Source organism: Homarus americanus, unplaced genomic scaffold, assembly GCF_018991925.1.
Source record: "Homarus americanus isolate GMGI-L3 unplaced genomic scaffold, GMGI_Hamer_2.0 scaffold24523, whole genome shotgun sequence".
NCBI lineage: Eukaryota > Metazoa > Arthropoda > Malacostraca > Decapoda > Nephropidae > Homarus > Homarus americanus.
In genome coordinates this window covers 161933-182007 of record NW_024744357.1, presented here as the reverse complement: position 1 = coordinate 182007, position 20075 = coordinate 161933, and the positions used below count along the sequence as shown (strand labels likewise).

Here is a 20075-nt window from a genome sequence, read left to right as displayed (position 1 = left end):
TACCAAATGCAATTATTGCCTCTACTGTGAATGTTCAAAGGCACTCTGGAGAAAAACACGTCTGCTAAGAATCAAACCTCCACTTGTTATATCAATGGTCACTGTCACGCACTGAGAATTATGCAACCAGTATCTATGTTAACTATAATTAAAGTATCTTTGTAATTCGAAGTATACATTTTACATAACATCAATGACCTATATATGAACAGATTCACTGCAGCAAATTGTGTTATCCAATTTATTCCAAATATGAGGAGAAGTCGAGGACATCTCCCCAAAAATAACAACAAAACCGCGCTCACCAGTAGTTGTGACTTTAACTGCTTGTTTTGTGACATTTAAGCCAGGAGTAAAAAAAACACATAATGAGGGTGTGCTCCTCAAGCTTTTACTAAAGAAAAATTGTATACAGGGGGCCCCCGGATTATGAACGGGTTCCGTTCCTGAGGACGTTCTTAAGTCGGAACACATGCTATATGCATACCGTACTTACAGAACAATGTTTAAAATGACAATATATCATAGCCTAAGTCCTTAATTACATCTAAAATCACTTAATTTAAGACAAAAGAAGAAATAGAATGACAAAATGCAGTAAATGAGAAGTAATAAAAAATAAGTCATCAGGTAAATAAAATACTATAAATTTCAAGTTTAACCCCGTTTGTATTGGCGGGCGTTCGCAAGTCGGACGTTCGTAAGTCAGGGACCTCCTGTATACAAATATAAATGTTCACATTGTGTACAACTAATTGTGCACAATCCTAAACCAAGTTAGATTTTATGAGCATTATCATACACATATATTTGGCTAATTTTGTTCAAAATACCTGTATTTGTTTAAGTGACATTATTTGAAATAACTGTGTACGTAATCAATTCAGGAAGTAAGGGCTATTTTCGTAAATAATAAGGAAGTCGACCCTGGCTTGTCAATTCAGACCACTCACTCCGACCGCACCAACCATCCGGGATTATCAGCACAACTACTGTAGTTAACACAGCAAGAAATAGATGGAAAATGTGCAAGTGTGGCACCAATTTAGGATTGAATCACTCTCTCACCCTATTCAGCTTTTGTCCATTTCAAAGGTGAAGGATTGTATATCCAGTAGATAATATTTATATAGTGTTGAGCATATTTCCATACAACTTTTAAGAAGAATATTTCATTTTAATGATTTTTGTTTTGTTTTTGTTTTTTATCATAGGGAAATTAATTTCAATAATGAGAAGAAAAAGCACTTTTGGTCATTATTTAAATTACCACGATAAAAAATAGCTAAAAGCTCTAATTTGGTATAAAAAAATAATAAAAATTTAATTAACACTTTTTGTTGCCAATTTTAAGTAGTTATTTGAATTGCAATTCAAATCAATATCATAAATCAACATAATACTGTTAAACTGAAGTGAGATGACTGATTGAAATGTGTTGACTGACTCAAATGTGCTCTCAGTGAAGAATGCAGTTTTAAATGAATGAAGTGTGATGGGTAATTGAAGCACATTGATTGACCAGAAGGGCAACAACATATTGCATTGACTGATAGAAGTCTGATGACTATCAGAAGTATATTAACTGAATATTATAGTGACTGAAATGTGTCAAATGATCAGAATGTTGAATGAAATACAGTAGAACCTCAATAAATCGAACTAAATGGGGCAAACCCGTCTGAAAAATGCGAATATATAGGGGGGAGGGGGGTGTTGGAGATCAACACTGCTTATCTTAACTGTTTAAAAAAATCAGTTGATGTTATATTACTGCAATTCAACAACTAAGGTCTTTAAGTGTATAACAAGGTTATTAAAAGAATAATACATCAACAATAAAAAAAATATGAATCAGAACTCTCTGGGTTGAAAATCAGACATGCAAGTCTGATTGCCAACAAATGTTGTAACCGAGATGTCTGTTATTTACTGTAAAATGTTATATGTAAGTAGCCACAGAATGTCTTATGAATAAAGAGAAAACTGTATACTGTACAGTACTATAAAGATAAAAATAAGAACAAATAAGTGTGGAAGACCAGTGTTTTTCTGAGAGTAGCTGGCACAAGGGAGGGGGGTAGCACGGGTGGGTTACTCCCTCCCCCCCTCTTTCCCCCCAAAATTCCTTAACACTTCTTTATGCAATTTCGCCACAATTCTCATATAATTTAGGATCATTTGGTGCCAGGTTGATAAAATATTGTCCCAAAAGAATCAGCTTTCCTGAAAAAAGAATCCCACACTGAACACCATGAGTCATTTGTTTAAAAAGGGCAAACAGCTGATTGGCTTACCACAATGTCTGTCTTCAATACTTAGTAAATTAATACAACACAGTCGCGTATTTATCACCACTTATAAATACTATTGCAGTGTATTTATCTCCACTTAATAAATATTATTGTAATGTATTTATCATCACTTAATAAGTAATATTATAGTGTGCAGTATTATGCATCTGTACATATCCTGGTTTATTCATTAATCATTTGTCTAAGTGTACAAGTAGCCAAATTGAGCCATCATATAACACTCAAAGGTAGTAATTAACGTTTTAAGGAATGTATCTTCATATCAAATACTATACAAAGTGTTATAGTGACCCCTGTTGTTAGCTGGTCTGCTGAAAGCTCTCACACGAATGCATATTGAGTAAGTAACCTTCCAATACAGCTTATCCTTTTATTTTGAAGTCATATTACAAATTACATACAGTACAGTATTTTTTCTCTATTACTGAAGATGTTATATTTAATCATGATGAACCATAAACCATAAGAGGCCAATCATATGAGAAGATAATACTGAATCAATCAATAAATAAACCTGATGAATGTGGCAACACCTGATCAACCCCAGCCTGCTTACATACTTAAGTGTCTTAGTTCTCGGTAAGCCTATAGCAAATCTGATTAGACCACTGTACAGTACTCAGTAAGTTTTGTTCATTTCATTAGATTTTTTTTAATCTTCCCCATTTCTTAACTTTTTTTTTTAAGTATTTCTGGTGACCAGAGCATCTCAGAGTCCGAAAAAAGCGAATTCCGATACATTGACGTCCGATTTATCATGTTTTTACTGTACTATAAAACTAACCCAAAGGTGTTGAATCGCTGAAGTATGCCAACTGACTGATGTGTAGTGGCTGAATGAAAGGTACTGAATGCCTCAAGTGCATCTACTGACTGACGAGGGAAAGCAAAAGTTAGGATTTACAAGCTCTAAGGTTTACACCTAAATGAGATTTAACAGTGAAAACAAAAATAATTGAGCCAGAAAAAAGTTAATGGCAAATAAAGCTATAAAAAGTGATGAAAAAACAAAAAACAAAGAAATGAAACACAAGGACGGAAGGTCCAATCAATATATAAAGACTCCCCAAGTCCCCTGATGTTAGGATATAAAAACTAATTACTCACACCTTCTCTTTACAGCCTATCCCTGTGAGAAGCTACTATAGCTTTTATTAAGAAGAGAGATAAAGCAGATCAGGAGGCAGCAGCAAGTTAAGGAGCAAATGAAACAAAGATGGACTATGTGGCACCAGTACTAGACAGGAATACAAGTATTTGAAGTAAAGAGAAAAGTATGATGTTGAGGGATCAAACAAAAATATGAGAACTGCAAGTAATGGGCATGAAAGGAGCAGCTTGCTTTAAGATTGAAGAGAGTTTGTAAACAGTAAAGGCACATTGATGGGGAAAGTAGGGAGAGTTCTAATCAAAACTGAATAATTATTCTTTGCCTTCATCCTCCAAAATACAATGTTCCTACCTAATGTTGCTTCTAGTTACATACAGGTCTCATATCTAAGAGGAACAATGAATTTTGTAAGAAACTAATTTATGTCACTTGCCCTTGAAAAAGGTTTTACAGTTTCAAGGGAGCTAATATGCAAAACACAAGATAAAAAATAAGCCCTAAAATTACCTTCACCTAATCAATTGTTTTAAAATTTGTCAACGAATAATTCCCTATCAATTACTTAAAAGCTACAAATAGTAAAAATACACACTGATTATTGGTACTGACCTGTGGCATGTTCGAAGGACGTCCAACCTTGATATTACGACCACCGATCATTACACCGTTCATCTGTTCCAGTGCCAATTGTGCTGCTTCAGGCATTTCATATTCAACGAATGCAAATCTGTAATAGGTATCATTATAATACTAAAAGGACTTCAAATGGGGAGATCCATGGGCCACATTGGGTACATTCCTATTTTACTAATAGCTTTTGAGAGCATTTTTTTTTAAAGTATGGTCAAATACTAAGGTTGAAGTACAGTACAGGCAACCCCCACGATACGGAATCCAGGATTATGGAAATTTGCCCTACCGGAATTTTGAAATTATGACCCAAAAATTTGCGATAAGGACAAAAAATTCACCCTTACGGAATTTTGGTAAATTAAAATTTTTCACACATAAAAATTGTGATATACAGTCAGTTCTGCTATAACGTGATAGTTGTGTTCTTGTAAAATATCGTGTTATAGAAAATCGCGTAATAGAAATAACAGGGCTTTTGGAGAAAATAGGGTTAGGTGCAGATTACTACTCGAAATCGAAAAAAAATTAGTAGTTAGCCTAACACAAGGATAGCACAGTCTAAATAAATGTTGCATTCATATCTAATAATGAAATCATACAGTAAATGTAACACTTTACCTTGAAAAAATATGAATATAACTTGATGGGGGAGAAGGGTGATTTTGAGGTTGATAACATCGAGCTTCTCTTAAAGTGTTATATCCTTTCTTTTACGATCATCACCGGGAATTCGATCACCAGAACGCTTCTTGGAGATATTCTTCTTTACCATGTTCACAGTTAATACCACAAAATTGGAGAAATAGTAAGCAAAAATCGCGTTACAGCAAACAAGCGTTCGCGTTAAACAAATATCGTTCCTCTATTCATTAATCGCGTTATCAAAACACGCGTTATAGCAGAACTCACTGTACTGTATAACAAAAAATCACAAATTATAAAATATATTTTGTGTGGATTCTTGGTGGTAGCTACAAGAAGGTTGGAGGGCGACTCACCTCCCTAGCAGCCACACAACAATGGCACTACTCAGTTTGAATTCTTTCCTCAGCTTGTGTTCAGGACTGTATTTGCCCTTACAGAAATATGGTTAATTTATTAAGATTTTCAAAAGAAAAAATTGCGATATAGAACAAAAAATTTCTTCAAAATTATGAAATTTATTTCACGTGGATTCTGGTGGTAGCTACAAGATGGCTGGAGGGCGGTTCAAATTCCCAGTTGCCAGCAGCCACCACAACAATGGTGCTGCTCAGTTTGAATAATTTCCCCAATTTGTGTTCAGTTATACATCTGTGTTACTGTGTACCCTTATTCAAGATGAGTGGAAAAAGACCATCAAGTTCAAGTGAAAGCAGTGGTGATATAAGATTCCATAAAGGAACTATGTTGGACAATAAACATGATATTTTAAGACGGTAGCTTCCAGTAACTCCGATCGCACCACCTCACCTCACCACCATCAGCAGCACTCAACATCGTTTCTGGCGAGTTAAATTTAGGCGTATGCACTTATTGTCATGATACATCATGAATGAATCATTTTATGTGTCAGTTTCCATTTATATATGTGTTACATTTTTGAGGCTGCAAAAAATTCCCACAGGAACGCATCTCAACTTATATAATGGGAGTCAATGGGAAAAATGACTTTGTGATAAGAAAGATTTTCAGAAACGGAACCCTTCCATAACCCGTGGGATGCCTGTATATCAAATTAGGGCACAACAGTCAAAAAGCGAGTCACTCTACTGTCTGTCTGTTCAGTTTCATCAAAATTTACAATTCATATGCCTATAATCTTACTATAAAGTATTTAACATTTATTTTTTATATCCTGCCAGGACAATTATCATTTCATTAACATTTAATGGATTAATATGTAAAAAACATAACAGTATTTCAGCATTAGTTACACAATATTCTTTTGACACAATGTGGTTGCATTCCTGAAAAACCAAACGTCATGCAAAAATATCGCTAAACTAGGGATAAAACCAAAGCACGGAGGGCAAACAACAAGTTCAAATGGCAGGGCGGCAAACATTAAGTACAGTACAGTACTGTACACCCTAATAATAATTTACAAGTTTGTGATCAACAGTTTTGAAGTTAAACAATGTGATTCAGAGACGATTTAGTGAGCAAAAGGTGTGCCCCATCTGATCAAGTTTCATATTGCATACATCAAAAATTAATACAAATTAATATGACACATAATAAAATTTATACTATGCATATCATAAAATACAATAGCACGTATTTTATGAAGGAAAAATAGCTCCTTCACACTCATAACATCTTCTGGGCAATGTGTAGCTGTGTTTATGCCATGACATCATATGGGGGTGTGTCAGGGAGCATAGTTGGGCTCGTGATGCAGTTACTACAGCCCAAATACGTTCACTTCACACACATACACACCCACACTTTTCATTTTCCTCATTTTATTGTTTTATTTTATATTTTCTTTATGTCTAAGCCACATTAGAGTAAAGTAAAAAAAACCCTCTTAATCCAGACTCTTTCTAACCTAACCACTCCAGAATAATTTGTTAATCCAGATTGAGTCCGGATTAACATGAAAGTCTGGATCTACTCACTTGCGTGGGTTAGCCACCCAATCCAGTCTATTCAAAAGTACCTTGGGCAAGAGGGGGGTACCTTTCTTTTTTGCATGAGTGTGGAGCTACTTTTTTGTAACAGAGGTAAGGGAGCTACCAGTGTTTTGTTTGAGGATTAAGGGTTGAAAATGCTCTTGAACTATGGCAGGTCAATTCTGACATTTAAAAAAAAAAGATAGAAAAAACTACAGGAGGTAAATTATATTATACGACAGATGACCTGTTTTTGAGTATGATTTAAATGTATAAATGTGGGTGAACCTTTAAGACATAGTAGTTACTCTCCCCTCCATAAGAAGTTTTCTCCTTTCTAAGGTGCCTCAAGTGTGGGTAGTGAGTTTGAGGAGCAGCACACTTTCACCACTCCCTTGTTGGTACTTGCTTGTCTCACAAATTAATAAGTGCTTTACTTAACCCCACTAAATGTATAATGTACCAATAAAGCTAAGTGATGCTCATTGTATAAAATTTAAATGTTATCATGCAGAAACTATCTCATCTACAGAGTGAGACAAATCAACAGGTTTAATTCACTATGCCCCCTAAATTTAACTTATGGACAGGAAAAAAAGATGTGCATAAATTATGTTACAAAATATACCTCTCTCTCATTTTTCACTATTGCAAGCCCTTTTCTGTTGTAGCACAGGGTGGCTACTATTTTCAATATATGCTTTTATGACTTCAGGCCACAGTAGAGATGCACCCTCCTGTACATACTAGTTGGGCGTACTGGGGAATTACCCGGTAAGCATGCATGCATGCGCGTACAAACAAAATAAAAAATAAAAACATACCCTTTGTGTTTTTGTGTGACTGGATCCCAAGACATATTTATAGATTTGATTGGACCGAAGGGAACAAAGGCTTGGCGTATGGTGTCTTCCTTGAGCTCAAAACTGATGCTGCCAACGTACACTCGGCACATGAGAACTAGCGCCTGGTGTCGTTGTAAGGATTTGGCTTGCTGAGGAGACAAAGAAAAAAATGTCAATGTATTACCAAGATCCAGCTGGCACTGAAACATACCATATTAATCCTGAATGTACCAAATAAATTTTATTCCATGGTTAACTATAATGCATATCATTTGGGTTTAAAATAGATTAAATTTAAAATAGGTGTATTAAAGTCAAATTAGGTTGCAAACTCACAAAAAAATGGTAAATGCAACATGTGACTTCTTAACAAAAACTAAACAATTACTGAAAAGTTGCTAATTTGCAATATTCATTCCTTTATTCATAAATATTGTCATAATTCACAAAGGTCTTTTTATGAACTCTGGCATGCCCTTTACCATTATACTGCAGTATGGCTATAACGGATATTTTCCTATGATGTTCCCCTTCCACAACAAGGCCTAAGATATCTATAGTGTTTATCCCTGTATACAGTCATGTCGCATCATATGCGCATTCAACTTTATGCACTTGAATTGAGGAGAAAAAAAAAGACGCAGTGAGTGTAGGTGTGTATGGTTGGGGAGACTCTTCCACTCATGTCTCTCTTGGCCTCTGCTGCCACGTGTACTGACTGAGCAGGGGAGGGGTTTGGGTTGTGTGCCTCTGCCAACTGACCCTTAGCAACAGTTCCTAAGGGTCGGTCAGCAGAAGCAGCACATCCCAGCTGAGCTGTGATGCAGTGTGTGCCCCATCTTGTATAATTTTTGCTTTTTTATGCTTTCATTAATTTTCCTAAATATTCTCTGCTGAAATCAACTTGATAATCAGTGGCAAAAAGGATAAAGTAAGCTTACAGCAGAGGTGGTTGTGTGGTGTGCATTTAACCTGAAATAGGCCTAACCAGCTGAGTCACCAGATGAGCTATTGACAAACTGCCCACTGCTACCACACTTACGATCATCCTTGACCACCGAAGGGTCAAGCCGTACCTGGCGCTCCTCTCGGAGCAGCCAGGTCAACTGTTATGTTGGCCCATACCAACCCCCTCCCCTGAACCCTCCTCCCCACCGGAATATCAACATGTTCTCCTCCAGAAGTTACTATTTCATTTAGGAGAGGAATGGAACCAGTGTTAAACAGAGGTGAACAGTGGTGAACAGTGCTTAAGTCAGTGAGAACAACTCAACAGTAACAGTCGTACCCAAGTTAACCTTCACACAGCGAGGTCCCAGGTACCCAGTGATAACGGCCCGTGAGACCCAACACCCAGCGATGTGTTAATCCGTCTACGATAGGAAGGCCTGGGACCTCACTCATATAACACCATCTGTGAGGGAATTACTACACCACGTCAGGCCCCTCATAACACCATATGTGAAGGAGTTACTACACCACGTGAGGCCCCTCATAACACCATCTGTGAGGGAATTACTACACCATGTGAGACCCCTCATAACACCATCTGTGAGGGAATTACTACACCACGTGAGGCCCCTCATAACACCATCTGTGACGGAATTACTACACCACGTGAGGCCCCTCATAACACCATCTGTGAGGGAATTACTACACCATGTGAAGCCCCTCATAACACCATCTGTGAGGGAACTACTACACCACGTGAGGTCCCTCCTAACACCATCTGGGAAGGAGTTACTACACTACGTTTTTGCTGTTCAACACCTACAGTAATCTGTATGTTCACTGTATGTTCCTTTACCTTTCTCTAATGAAGGCTTTTGTTAAACCACCAATGTATGTAATAAGTCATTTATGTCCAATGTATATTTTCAGCCTTCGGGCTGCAGAACTTTTTCAATAAACCGTCAATTATTATTATTACTACCTCCCACACAGAATACAGACACATGCTCTTCACATTTCTTATTTTATAGTTTTAAATTATATTTTCTTCATTTCTAAGTCACAGAATATTGAAATACTTTTTTTTCACAACTTTCATAGTTTCATTGCATGTAACAATGGCAACATGCATTACCATTGCTCACAGGCTACAGCTGACTAGCATGTCAGCCAGCTGACTCCTGGCGTGGCTCTCAGAAAAAACGGCCTTTTTTTTTACAATAATTCTACTCTATATAAACAATACGGCTTATAAATAAATAAAATAAAATATAAAACTATAAAATAAGAAAAATGAGGAGCATGGGTGTTTATGCACCAGTAGTACACGTATGTGTAGGCGGTGGGCTATAACTACATCTCAGACTCACCACTCTAGCCGCATCACTTATTGTTGCTTTTAATGAAACTATAAAGTAAAAATATCCCTACAATACTCTAATGTGACTTAAAAATATAAAAAATATATCATAAAACTAGAAAACAAAGAAAATGGGTGTGTATGTTTGAGAAGTGAACGTGTATGGAGGCGGTTCTTGCCAAGTCCTTGGCTATAAGCTAAGTGGCCGACTCACCAACCCAGCCGCCTCGTATATTGTTACTTGTAATAAAACTATAAAAGTTGTCCAAAAATCATTACAATACTCTAATGTGGCTTAGAAATAAATAAAATAAAATGTAAAAAGAGAAATCAAAGAACATGGGTGTTTATGTGTGAGAATTGAATGTACAGTATACCCTCGATAACTTGGCATTCGATAACTCGGAATTTCATATAACTCAGCACGGATATGGTCTCGGAAAGTTTTATAGTATAACTCGAGAAATGCCGAGATACAGTATATAAATTATCTGGGAAAATCTTGGCGTATCTGGCCACGTGGGTAACACTCGCTGCACTGCATTCCATGCCTGGTCAGTCTGGTGTTTGTTATTGTTGTGACCGGGTGTGTGCAGGCTCATGCTACCCAGTACATGGATCTGAGAAGGGAGGGTGCCATAGAGCCCCAATATTTTGGGTATAAAGTACTATAACAATGCACCACAGTGTATCTAGGGCACCATATTTAATATTTAGTACTCCCTGGTAAAATTTGGTTCCTGCAGTACTGACCCAGGAACACCCACCAACCCCTCCCATTCATGTCAGGCCACTGTATGCAGAACGACTCCACTATTACGGTAAATCCAATGTCGTAGATTTTATTTAATATGCAATTCAATTCATTTAATCTGAATTCCAATTATCCGAATCTACCAGGTATCCCAACTTCGTCCCCTTTGGTAAAAATTCTAATTTAGTCCAATCCAAAAGTAACTGAAGTCATTTAGTTGTGTGTCTGACACCTGTAGCAGTGTTTCCGATTTTTAAGCAAACATTGCTGTGATAAACAATAAAATTAATACATAGCATATCATAAAATACAATATTTCAATATTTTATGTACAAAAAATAGCTCCTTTCACACTCAAACCATCATCTAAGTGATGCCACAGTTCAGCCAAGCAGTGGTGTGTGTGTGTGTGTGTGTACACACACACACACACAGGCAAACACATGTGCACACACACAGGCACACACATGTGCACACACACCGTCAGTCTCCCACATTTCCAATATCTCTCATTTACCGAGTGAGGAGGCAGATGAGACAATTAATAGCCACTTTGCTACCATATGTCATACCCTACCCAGTCTTGACCTCACTCTCCTCCCAGCCTACTTACCCTCCTCTCCTCCCCTCCCATCCCAGTGTTCAACCATTTGAAATTGCCAACAAACTCCTGAAATTTAAATCCAAAGGCTCTTCAACCCCAGACAAAGCAAATGCCCTAAAGAATGGAAAACTGCATTTGTCACCCCTATCCCCAAGGTCCCCACACCACAGTCCCCTAGTGACCTCAGGCCAGTTGCCATTACCCCCATACCCAGTCTACTCTGTGAAGACTGTTTTTGAATGGGCAATTGCTAGTATTTATCAGTCAATTGATCCATCGCAATTTGGCAATATGAGGACCTCCTCTACATCACACTGCTTAGTTAGCTTCCTGGATTTTCTGCACAAAAACTTGAAAAAACATAAGACATCACTGGCTGTTGCCCTTGTTGACTTCAGGAAGGCTTTTCATCTTGTTGATCACTGCAATGTTATCAACAAGGCCATTGCACTAGGGCTGCCCACCAACCTGGTCTCATGGCTCACCGATTTCCTGAGTGAGCATCGTCAAGCTCACTCAGGGTTCTTTCTCCACATTCCAACACCTCACATGCAGTGTTCCTAATCCTGATCAACGGCGCTCTATCGGTCACTCCTCACAGGTGGAAGTACGTGGATGACTGCACTGTGGGGGTTACAGTGGACAACACCTCACCGGACTACTCATCGCTACAAGGCACCCTGGACAGGCTACAGGCATGGACTACGGAGAACAAGGTCACCATCAATCACACCAAAACCGTAGTCATGCACTTCAATACCGCCACCACTCCAGTGCAAGGTCCAGCAGTTACAGTGGGTGCCCATCCTCTCCAGTTAGTGCAGTCTGCCAAACTCCTGGGGGTAACTATAGACCACAAACTGGACTGGAAGGCCCATGTAAATAACACAGTCAGGGCAGCCTCGTATCGACTCTACATGCTACGGCGACTCAGGTCACTTGGGGCACCCACGCCAGAGATGAGGACTATCTACAACGCCTTTATTCTCCCCAAATTAACGTATGTGTCACCAGCCTGGTTGTCTTCTCTCAACTCAACCCAACAACGTCAGCTAGAGAAGGTACAGAAGAGGGCCTGCAGAATCATGCTCGGCGCAGGCTACTCCGGCTACAACAACGCTCTCTCCACCCTGGAAATGCCATCCCTCAGTGACCTCTACCACCACGCACAAGCAGGATTTGGCAGTGGACTACTGCACCATCCTTGTCATCGCCACCTACTGCCACCGACAGTCCGCCACTACAACAAAATTCAGCCCATGAGAGCCCGCACTGATAGATATAAGAACAGCACCATCCCATCTCTTGTTAAAATGATAAACAGCTCCTGATTTATGTACTGTACAGCCCAGTAAATGTATTGAATGTATATTATTATGTCTAAATCACATGTAAGTTTGTATATTTTCAGCCACTGACTGCGACTCTATTAATAAACCGTTCATTATTATTATTATTATTATTATTATAAGGGGAGATGTGGTAGGTGGTGAGGTGATGATGTGTCAATCGGTTTATTTGGTAATACTGGCTGCAGCCACAACTGAACAGCTGATGTCTACCCACAAAATTGAGTGTAAGTATATGTGAATGTCGTATTCCTTCTACATTAAGTTACATAAATTTTAAATTATAGTGAGAATACAAATAAACAAAATAAAATACTGTACAATATTGTTCTATCAAGAATGACAATCAGTAGAATGAGTGAGAGGGCCAGAGTGTCGGGGTGAGACACAGTGAGTGGAAGGGAGGGAGAAAGATGAAATATGATTTAGGTGGTGATAATAGAGGTGGTGGTGGTAATGGTGGTGATCATGGAGCTGGTGGTGAGAAAGTAGAAAGGTTGGGGTGACTTACCATTCATAATTGTTACCACCACAATAAGATAACTAGAAGAGAGAGAGAGGGGGATACAGAGAGAGAGAGAAAGGAAGACAGGAGAGACACAGAGGGAGTGTTTACACGAACTTTGCTGAGGTGTTAAATGTGAAACAGATTGCCCTCGCCTCAAGGCTGACTAACTCGCTCCCTGTGGGGTTCAGAAGATAGTTTCTAGCCGTCCAGTGAGCTAATAAGACCCTAAACACGTAAGTTTTTATATGGATTAACACCCTACTCTACTCAAATATATCATATGTAGTTGTTAATAGTGGAGGAACATACGAGTGAATTAATTATCTCATATGTAATTTGTACTCTGCAGGTTTTGATCGAATAAAGAACAATCGAGTCCTACGTGCAAGGGTCTCATTATCCCACAGTCGCTCATCAGGCGGTTACGATAATAGTTGAACATTCTTTCATTAATCAGCAAATGGGTAGTAAAAATTTGCTTTCGTTATGGTATGGATTCGTTCAAAGGATTAACGTTCAATGTGAACTTACTGTACACATATATGGGTTGATATTTTTTTATTGTTGTATTTTTTTGTAGGAAGGGGGAAAATGCCTCGATAAGTCGGAATTTGGGATAACTTGGCAAGGCCAGAGCCCCATATGTGCCAAATTATAGTGGGTTTATTGTATATGGAGGCGGTTCTAGCCAGGGCCTTGGCAATAAACTTCGCGACTGATGCACCAGCCCAGTTGCCTCGTACTGTATATTGTTACTTGTAATGAAATTATAAAAGCTGTGAAAAAATCATTATAATACAGTCGGCCCTTAACATACGCGGGGGTTAGGTAACAGAGATACCCGTGAATGTTAAAAATCCGTGGACTTTTGCTGCCCCCCCCCCCCTAAAAAACCTCTGGTCCCCCATGTCCTTATTTACCGTATATACCTGTGTGTAGTTCGAGTTTTTAAGACCAAATTATTTGGCCAAAAATTGAGGGTCGACCTCTAAACGGGAAATAATTTCGTTAGGTTGAAAAAATTTACCAGTAACTACCAGTAAACAATGGAAACGACGCACCAACGCACCACCAGCTGTGAGTGTCGGTACAGTCGCCAGGGCAGATCTCTTGCGTCATCATAGCAAGCCCAAAGTAGCCAAATGCATAGTATGGTATGCACAGGACGATGTAAAACATAAAGTATTCATTTTTTAAAGTTTATTTATAGATACTGTACATAAATTTTTGTTCATTACATTTGAAACATCAATCTTCGTTAATTAAATTTGAAACAAAAGAAAACTACGATACCATATTTTCATTAAAATATTATATCACAAGTATATTTTACCTTAACTGTGACTGAATGAATATATTCTCAGAAATAAATATGGAAATGTAATACAGTGACCCCTCCGTTAACGAACTCAATCCGTTCCAGAAGGTCGTTCGTTAACCGAAAAGTTCGTTAACCGAAACCATTGTTTCAATGGGTTTTTGGGTAATTGGTTCCAGCTCACCGAAAATTTCCTAAATTCAACAAAAGTGGTAGAAAAGTTCACTTACTTTGAGGTGTGTATGTAGAAGGCTCCTGGACGATGATGATGATGATGGGATTTAGAATGGGGGTGGAGGAGAAGGAAGAAGAGAAGGCATTGGGGTGGAAGAGAAGTCACCCCATGGCGCCATTTCACCCATAAAATTTTAGCTCTCTTGGTGTAATTCAAGATTATTTTCTTTAAATCAACTCTGCACTGCATTATATATTGTCAATATGTAAAATATATTTCAAAATGACCAATAATTTGCTTGGAAACACAGAAAAAAAGCGTTTAGTTGAAGAGAGTCTCAAGCAAGATGTTACCTCCAGTGAAAACAGAGAGAGACTAACTCCTGTTTGCTGTGTTAAGAGGCTGGATGCCGCCCATTAAACTAGTCACTTTACCTTCAATTATGTTCAATAATTGTTAAAATGACCAAAAAATTGAATATTAAACTTTTAAAATTATTGAATAGTATAAACTTCTTGATATTTACTAAAATAGTAAGGAATTTAAGCCCTAGAACCGATTAATGTATTGGCAGACTGATACTAAAGCTGGTTGCCTGGTCAGTGCAAGCGAAAACATGTTGAGGTCGGTTCGTAAGAACTTCGTTAACCGAATTTTTTTTCGTTAACCGAATTGAAGATCCTTATGGAAGGCAGTTCGTTAATCGAAATAACGTTAACCGAGGTGTTCGTTAAACGAGAGGTCACTGTATTTCGGCTGAAATGACGTATATATTACAGTGGAAGTGGGATAAAATCATGACGAAAACAATGACTTTCGCTTTCTTTCGTTGTTCAAAAGATTTTACCATAATCGCTTTTCGAATGGTTTGCAGTTAAAAAACGGTTGTACCGTACTGTATTACAATAATACTCTATCCTATCATTAGCCTCATAATCCCACGACTGAAAACCATTCGAAAAGCGATTACGGTAACATCTTTTGAACGAAAGAAAGCGAGTCATTGCTTCCGTCACAATTTCATCCCACTTTCCACTGTAATAGGCACGTCATTTCAGCAAAAATATTACATTCCATATTCTCAGAAATAAATAGTAGTTTTGTTGAAACGTAATGTAGAGTATTTAATATTAAAATGCAAAAAGAGCTATAAAAACAATTAATACTGCACACCCGTAATGTACTGGCTGGAATCTCCACTCGTCCCTGCTCCCGCCAGTTACCACTCCTCCCCGCTCTATCCCTCCGCCTCCTCCACATCGTCACTACTGTTGTATTACAATAATATTCTATCCTAAATTCACTTGAATAAATACTACGATACCATATTTCTGAATATTTTCATTAAAATCCATCAAAATCATTTTCCTTGTCATCGTCTTCAGCACCAAACAGCTCCTCCCTGTCTTCTCCTTGAACAGGGCTAGAGGGTACGTGTTTTTCGAATCGTTTTCAGTTAAAAAACTGTTACATTGCATGTATATTTTACCTAAACTGCGCCTGAATGAATATATTCTCAGAAATAAATACAGTCAACCCTCGCTTTACGCGTTTCCACGTTTACGCGGTACCCTGCCGAACACGGAATGCTCACTTTCCGCGGTGTGTGTACCCTTTTACGCGGAGAGCGGCGCGAGCAGGGTGCGCACAAGGTCGCCCAGTCATCAAAACATTACCGGGTTCTTCACCTGCCACCCACCACAGCCGGCCCAAGTCAGTGATAATGATAATGATAGTGAGGATATGGACTTATATGGACTTTGAGGGGTTTGACAAAGAGGCCCTGCAAGTCTCTGTGGTGGATAGTGATACAATTGATACAAGTGATACAGGTGAGGGCCAATAATCTGCCCTCTGCCTCGGAACCAACCCCCCATCCCCGTGTGCCCAGCCATCTTTTCTACTAATGTAAGTGTTAAAAAACCTAATATTATTAATATTTCTCTTAATTATTAATTGTGTGTGCATACCATCATAAAATTAAGAAGTTATTTTTACTACAACGTAGGTATTGTGTCTGAAAAAGTGGAGTTTGGGGGTCGGCCCGGTCTCTATTTCAATTAATCCCATATGTTATGTTGTTCACTTTACGCAGGCCGCCGTGGGTTCAATTGACCGCGTAAAGTGAGGGTTCACTGTAGTAGTTTTGTTGAAACGTGATGTATTTCAATGTAAAATAGGATAAAATACATGACGAAAACAAACGACTTTACCTAACCTTCCGCTGTTCAAGAGATGTTACTCTTTTTTTAATAGTTTTCGGTTAAAATACTGTTATATTACAATGATATTCTATTCATACTGTGCTTGATATACTACATTCACGGAAATGTAATATTTTTGCTAAAATGACATACGTATTACAGTGGAAAGTGGGATAAAATCGTGACGAAAACAATGAATTTTGCTTTCTTTCGTTCAAATGATGTTACCATAATCGCTTTTCGAATGGTTTTCAGTTAAAAAACTGTTGCATCACAAGTGAATTAGGATAGAATATTATTGTAATACAACAATTTTTTAACTGAAAACCATTCAAAAAGCGATTAGGGTAACATCTTTTGAACGAAAGAAAGCGACAGTCATTGCTTTCGTCACTTTCCACTGTAATAAGTATGTCATTTCAGCAAAAATATTACATTTCCATATTCTCAGAAATAAATAGTAGTTTTGCTGAAACGTAATGTATTTCAATGTAAAGTAGAATAAACTACATGAAAACAAAAGACTTTACCTAACCTTCCGATGTTCAAGATATGTTACTCGTTTTTTTAATAGTTTTCGGTTAAAATACTGTTATATTAGTGATATTCTATTCATACTGTGCTTGATATAATACATTCACGGAAATGTAATATTTTTGCAACTACAATGCTGATGTCAACACAAGCGTGGTTACAGCGAGACTGACTGAGTGAGGGAGAGCTATGCGTGTGTGTGTGTGAGGTAGCGGAAGCGGGCGGTGTGCAGTGTTCGGTGCTGCGCGTGATTTGAATGTACTTCAATGTACAGAATATTCCTCCGGCCAGGCAATCCGCGTATTTGCGAATCCGTGAATGCTAAACCCGCGTATGTGAAGGGCCGACTGTACTCTAATGTGGCTTAGAAATATGGAAAATATAATATAAAACTATAAAATAAGAATAATAAGGAGCATGTATGGGAAGTAAATGTGTTATGAGAAGTTAGGTTATATGGGCTTTAAATGAGTGATGCGACGTCACGACACACACACCCACCAAGGTGGTCGCCACACGTCTGTGAGTCGGCTGAGCTGGGTAATTGTCTGAACTGTGTCGCAAGCTGGGAGGTACTCGTGTAGAAGAACTTATTCATTGTATGTAAATTGATATAGTCTGTACCAGTAAATGTTAGGAACAAATAAAAATAATAATAATAAAAACTAGAAAAAATTACTGCATTGCCATTTAACAGGAGACGGTGAGAGAGCAGTGAGTGAGGAAACACCAGCTGTAGCTCTCTCCCTCCCATGGTCAGTGCTTGCTTCTAAATAATGATTAATTCCATCTATGTTTTTGACCTATTATAATGTTTTTGTTTTTTGGGGGCACATACTGAATGTGGTGCACATTTAAACTGAAACAGGCCTAACCAGCCAAGTTGCCAGATGTGCTATTGACGTATATATATATAACCATGTACTTACTATACGGTTAAGATGCGACACGACTGTACTGTAGTTTCACACAACCCAACTCCACCAATCAGCAGCACATGCATCCCCATAAACCACTCCAGTCATTCACGTACATGGCTGCTTCTTTTAGCTATCCATTTCCATTCGTACACCACCCATCACCTTCTTGGTCTTCCTCTTTCATTATTAATATTCTTTTATACCACTTACTGGCCTTCAAAGATGTGTTATATAACCAAGTACCCTCTCATTAACAACAAAATCAAGCTTGTTATTTGCCACTGATAACTCACCTGCTGCTGATGTGCTAAAGTCTGCTTCATGAGGACTAGGCGGATGGACTGTTCCATTGCATATTTTTTGGCCCGAGCCACAGTGTCCTTCTGGTCGGAGGAGAGGCGCGGGAGGCTCTGTCCTAGTAGGTGAACTACGTCGTCCTTCTTGGCTCCAGCACCTGGTAACATGCCAACAACATTAGCTAAATGTGTACAAAGGCATATGAAAGCAAAGATGATCTGCTCTTGAACAATGACTTAATGATGATCTTAGCATGATTATACACAATATCTGCATCTGCAGTTTCAATAAAATTATTCTATTAGATTTTCTTCTACTAAGTATAAAAACAAAAAATCAGACAGAACCAATGATAAGAACTTAGAACTTAGACCTTCAGTATCATGAAAGACTACATAGTTTAATAGAGAAACAACAGTAACTTTGTTCACAAGTGAAAAAGGTGCAAGGCACAGTGGAGACAAGAACCATCATATCTCCCTAAACCAATTACAGGTGCTCCTCTACTTACAAACGAGTTACGTTCCTGGGGCTTGTTTGTAAGTCCAACTTTACTCTTGTAGATACCAAACATATTGTAAAAAAATTTAAAGATTATGAATATTAAGTACAGCTATACCCTTTAATACAGCCTTAAAACCTGGCTCACTCTTCTCCTCTTAGGTAATGTTTGTTTTATCTGGAATTATCTTCAAAATAATCCAGCCTCATCCACATGAAACACCTGTTCTGGCAGGTAACCACCCTCAGTGATGATGTTTGCATCTCTGAAAGTTTGTAAGTTGAACGTTCATAAGTAGAGGAGCGCCTGTACAGTATCTTTTCTAATTACTGTACAATTAAAGTAAAGTTCACAAATTTCAGATTTACTGGTCAACAAGACATAACCGATAATCTTCAAATAACTACAGTGTGATCTCGTTATACTGTACAAGCATTCTTTATACGAGAATTTGATGGTAAGAGGCTAAGGAATTTGCACCTTACATTCTTTATACGAGCGATATTGTTCGATAATACGAGAAGCGAGTACAGAGTATGGCAGTTTACCCAGCCGAGTAGGCGGAACCAGCAGTAATATCTCTTGTGACATAGATGCGCAGATATGTATTTGAAAGCCACTCGGCCAGGCCGCTCACCCCTCCCCTACATCCCTACTGTCCTCTCCCTTCTCGCAGTGCTTTAATCTGCTAACCAGGTTTGTCCGCTCGTACTGAATCGCATTTATTTACGGTCATCGCTATACTGTGTACTGTGCTGCCTAAGCATTATGCTGCCATACTTTGGAACTTGCTTATTGTTTTAAAGGCATGCCAAACCTAGTGTAGTGCTACAGTCATGCCTCCTATTATTTTATTTTCAATTTCTTATTTTCTATTATACATTTCACTTACTATAAATTATTATTATGATTATTACAGTTTCGCTCTGCACCCGGGTGGACTAATCCCCGTAAAAAAAAAAAAAAATGTTCAACCACCACTCTAGTTTCTAAGCATGCACGTGTACCTATTCCTTTCTCGAAAAAGATAAGAGATAATTGATGTGCAGAAGCGAAATGAATGGGTATCCAATATTTGCCATGTGTTTGGATTGTCGT

At 38.2% G+C, this 20075-nt stretch overlaps 1 protein-coding gene across 5 annotated transcripts in view; it reads right to left on the bottom strand.

Moving 5' to 3' along the window:
• LOC121877898 (poly(U)-binding-splicing factor half pint-like) overlaps positions 1-20075 on the bottom strand; it is an 88960-nt gene that overhangs the window by 34631 nt on the left and 34254 nt on the right. For all 5 annotated transcript variants that reach the window (XM_042383846.1, XM_042383847.1, XM_042383848.1 and 2 more), the window contains 3 exons: positions 18472-18632; positions 7481-7650; positions 4036-4153 (listed from right to left, as the gene is read on the bottom strand). In XM_042383846.1, the coding sequence (XP_042239780.1) occupies positions 4036-4153; positions 7481-7650; positions 18472-18632 (449 nt within the window). The remainder of the gene's footprint in view (positions 1-4035; positions 4154-7480; positions 7651-18471; positions 18633-20075) is intronic.